This window comes from Morone saxatilis, unplaced genomic scaffold (genome assembly GCF_004916995.1).
Source record: "Morone saxatilis isolate NCDOM2014 unplaced genomic scaffold, NCSU_SB_2.0 Contig7, whole genome shotgun sequence".
NCBI classification, from domain to species: Eukaryota; Metazoa; Chordata; class Actinopteri; family Moronidae; genus Morone; species Morone saxatilis.
The window spans coordinates 17,621,062-17,625,635 of record NW_023340246.1 but is presented as its reverse complement, the minus strand read 5'-3'; the positions used below and the strand labels follow the sequence as shown (position 1 = coordinate 17,625,635).

Genomic DNA, 4,574 nt, shown 5'->3' with positions numbered 1-4,574 from the left:
TTACTTCTAGTCTTCATGCTAAGCTAAGCTAACAGTCTACTGGTTCTCTCTTTGTATTTAATATATAGATTTGAGAGCAGTATTGACCTTCTCATCTAACTCTTAAAAGGAAAGCAAATAAGCATATTTCTTAAAAAGGTGTTTTATCTGAAGCTCATGCCACAAACAGCTATCCAAGAGAGTGACTAGATTAGATTAGTCTCAGTCAATCCATAATTTGTACACATTGTACTCAGTTACTGCTTTTAGCTTCAATTTTAGTTTAATTATAAGCAAATCATCCTTTTCCCATAAAGCTTCATCAAGTTTTGCATTTTGCCTCGCCATGGATGCAACTAGTCTCACACTTGGATGAAATATTGTAATTTAGTCTGCTTGTGTGTGGTCTTCTACTCTTGATTGCATACCGCAAAATAATTTGGTCTAAAGTGCTGCACTACAATAGATCAGACATCTAACGTTTAACAACATCATGAACTTGATGAATGCTCTGACCCCTGATACTGGGCCACGTGACATCTGAGGATAGCTCACTGAAAGACAGTATTAGGTATATATCATACATGTGACATATTGCCATAGAAAAGGAGAGAGGAACCATGAATCGACAGGCAATTCCTGCAAGTTAGAATGCCCTTTTGTCATTCACAAAAGTAACAAATTGAAGAAATTGATTAAGGCATTCTTGAATTATTACCTGCAAAATGGAAAGTGAATTAAAGACCCACCACAGTCTCCACACCACTCGAGGAATGTGTATCTACTTTCACTTAATTTCATCATCCCTCTATGTGGGTCCATTTAAGAATCAAATATTCTCTTATTACTTGTGGGAAGTCAAATACACACACACACTCACAATAAAAGGCTGTCCCCTTGTTTTCAAGGTTACACTAGAGTTCTTCAGTCGCTCACAACACATTTGCATCAAACCACCAGCCAACAGCTGCCAATTAACAAACAGCCTCTCCGTTAATACACACACGTCACTGACAATTACAGCGTCGGGTGATCTCTCTCTCTCTGTAACAACAGAATGGTGCGATGCACACCCCTACCACTACGACGTCACGCACAGAAGGAGGAGGAGGATGGGTTTAGGTGTATGGACGACAGCAAATAACAGCTAATGTTTTATAAAGGGAGGAATGAAATGGGTAAGAAGGAAAAGTGCAGAGAAAAGGGGGGGGGGGATGTTCTGTGCCAGGAACAAGGCTTTCAGGATTAGTTCTGTCATGCAGTTACAAGGGCTGGAATAGTGGTTGGCTAGATGAGGCCTGACAGACAGAACAGACACACAAAATGCAGTGCGAAATACACACATAACGAAACAGCACACTTTTATGAGCAGAAAAAACACTCAAGCAATAAGTATGTGTGTAGAGCAGCAGAAGCACTACTGTAGGTGGATACATTTAGACATTCACACACAGAAACACATTCCTGTTAAAGTTTGCTTGTGTCCACAGCATTCTCTTAAGATCTTATTCCGATGTTGTATATTCACCATTTAGGTCCAATATCATAATGAAAGGGAAGCATTTCCTACAAAGAATTTTAATAAACGATTCGTCGGCAGCAGGGTACAAAAGCTTTAGAGCAGGAGCGGATTACTGCAGGATGACTTTGCACATGCACACACATAAAAGCAGGCACAAATAATTCACATCCTGCCACCTTTGTACACACACGCACATCCACACACTCTAACACATGCACACACAGCATAATGATCATTTCCTTCATGCAGCAGCACCAAATTGAACTATTCATTACTGTCAACCACGAAAACAGCATAGTGCGGGCATGGTAATGAAAATTTATTAATGTCCACAGCCACTAGATGGCACCCTCTTCCCTTTCATGTCTAATTTAGCTTCTCATTCCTCAGCCGATCAGCTGACTCTCTGTGGGATGGAGACCTACCAGATGCACTCCAAATACTAAGCTAAGATAAATGGCACTTACTTTGCTATATAGTATCCATTTGATTTGATTGATTAACAGTTTTATGCATATTAAAAACCTAACAATCTGTTTTAGAATATATTCACTTTAACCTTGGGGATTATATCTTGCATTTTCCATATATTACATTTTGTCTTGGTCTTGTGGGATAGGACTGTTATGGGCTTCTATCAGAAAGAATACATCAATTAACCGATCAATCAGTACCACTCAGCTTGTGGGAGGTTGGCTGTACCCAGCATGCCTTGGGGAACACAGTCAATACAGTGACCTTCAAGAAAACAAAAGATTTGCAGAATATAATCAGGCATACCGGGCACTGAAAAGTCAATGCCATACATTGCAAGGGAGATGGCTTGACATTCTCAGTGCAATGAAAAAGGAAGTGATTTCACATGTCTGCACACAGGCAATAAAAAACATTCAGTCATTTAAAAATGTATTATATTTGATACATACAGGTTATAAATACAGGTTATACAGGTTATACCAGTTATACATGAAAGATACAAACGTGTGCTAAAAGAATTTGATATCATATGGCACAGACTACAGTATAAACATCTGGTAAAAAAACCTAGAAAACATTAACAAATGAACTTTTAAAACTTTAAAGAGTCATTAAGCATAAGACAATAGCACTGAATCAAGTGCAGCAACAATCTTTAGGTCGGGTATTACATCATCAAGGACAGGCTAGGATGTTGTGATTCTACAGTTCTCAAACAGACTTGTCGAGAGGTGTCTGCTGAGGAAATTGAGACTGGAAGTTAGTGCCAATGACCATCATTTCTTCTTGCCAGCACTCTTGGCAAGTTTCTTGGGCTGCTGGGTGGCAGAAGCGGTGGGGGTTGTTTTTTCTAGAAATGCCTGCTGGGCCTCCTCCAGAGCTTGCTTCTCTTCTTGTTCCTTTTTCACGGACGCCATCTGACGGCTACTAAATGCCTCACAAGCATCAAGAAATTTCTTACAGCGCTGCCACAAGGCTGCCTGGAGACAAAGCAGAGAGGCAAAGAGAAAGAAGTTACACAATGATGTCTAACCAGAGAGAAAGGCGGCTGACTGATCTTTCTCTCTCTCTTTGTGAGTCAGAACTGATCATTATTACTGTCTACATCTTCACTTTTAGACAACACACATTTCTTTTTCTCTGTCCTGACTGACCTGCATGTTCTCATACATCTCCAACTGGCGTCTCATTAGCTCCTTCCTGTTGAGCTCCTGCTGTTTCTGGTGCTCCAGCACATTGTCTCGGACCAATCGGTAAGTCTGGATCTTCTCTAAGCGCTCCCTCTGCTGGATCTCCTCTATCTGTGAGTCCATCAGCACTGGAAAATCCTTTTGGCGTCTACATACATACACAAACACTTGATACAATGCGTACATGTACCTTAATTCACTGTCACATGAGCTGACACCTTTAAAACTTTTACAATATTGTCTCTAAACAGAAAGTTGAGGCTGAATAGTTTATTTATTTAGAGTGAATGCTAAAGACTTTTTTGAAAAAAATACAGTGTTGTGTAGCTGCATATGTTCCATCAAATCCCTCCAAGTTTTACAGGCTATTTTGCGAGATGGAACAACTGACAATGTTGACACAGGCGAGAAAATAAAAATGGAAATTTGGCAGATGAATGCAGAGATAGGCAGAGGAAATGATACACACACAGTCCCATGCCTTATCTCATATCCCAAGTCGTATATCCAGAATAGTCCATTTGGTTTTGGTTGTATTTGGGTATTTCTCTGTTAAGAGTCTATTGTATAACTTAAATTACATTTGTGTGTGTGCGTGTGTGTGAGAAAAGAGAAATGAGTGGGAATAGCCTTCTGAGGCACATACGCAGAGGGAATTATAGATGCTAAATATGGCTGCCTGTTTCCTATAAGCTGACCTTAATGAAGAGGGGAGGCCAGATGAGGTGATGATGGAGTTAATTTGGTTAATGAACATTGCCCTGTTCAACCTCTTTCACTGCGTGTAACGTGTGTGCACATGCTGTAAAGATGGCATGCATGAGTGTGTGTGTGCGTGTGTATGCAGGAGTGTGAATCGATGATGTGTCCTGTGGTGCACCTTTGTGAGAAAAGAGGTGTATTGCAGACTAATCAGACTCCCATAATAGACTACTCCTCAGGATCTCTCTCTCGGCTCGGATCGCAGGTCACAGTGTCAGCAGTCATTAGCAGCTGGACACGGACACGCGTTCGGGCACACACGCACACATGCACACACCCACAGCAGGAGAGGATGGAGAGGTGATGGGAGAGGGGGCACATCTCATTGGAGCGACGAGCTCATTGGGGTCCTGAAATAGCTCTCTAATTAACAGACCCAAATATCATCTCATTTATCATGGAGAGGCACGGACACAGGGAGAGATGGTGTGAGGGAGAGTAATGGGAGACTTCCCTTCAGACCACTGACACTGACAAAAGTCAAAAGTTGACAGTTTATACTATTTAGAAAAAGTGCACAAATTTGTCATATTTTCACAGATTTCCATCCTGTGGTTGCAACATACTACGTAAAAGAAATATGCATTGATTTGTATAGTTTACACCTCAGAAATAAATTCTTTGAAGGACCAGTGTGTAGAATT

At 40.8% G+C, this 4,574-nt stretch overlaps 1 protein-coding gene across 1 annotated transcript in view; it reads right to left on the bottom strand.

Annotated features, from left to right (window-relative positions):
- Positions 1-2,395: 2,395 nt before the first annotated feature.
- adgb (androglobin) overlaps positions 2,396-4,574 on the bottom strand; it is a 42,092-nt gene continuing 39,913 nt past the window's right edge. The window contains exons 34-35 of the mRNA XM_035678880.1: positions 3,133-3,316; positions 2,396-2,958 (exon numbers count right to left, since the gene is read on the bottom strand). Coding sequence (XP_035534773.1) covers positions 2,755-2,958; positions 3,133-3,316 — 388 coding nt within the window. The 3' untranslated portion in view covers positions 2,396-2,754. The remainder of the gene's footprint in view (positions 2,959-3,132; positions 3,317-4,574) is intronic.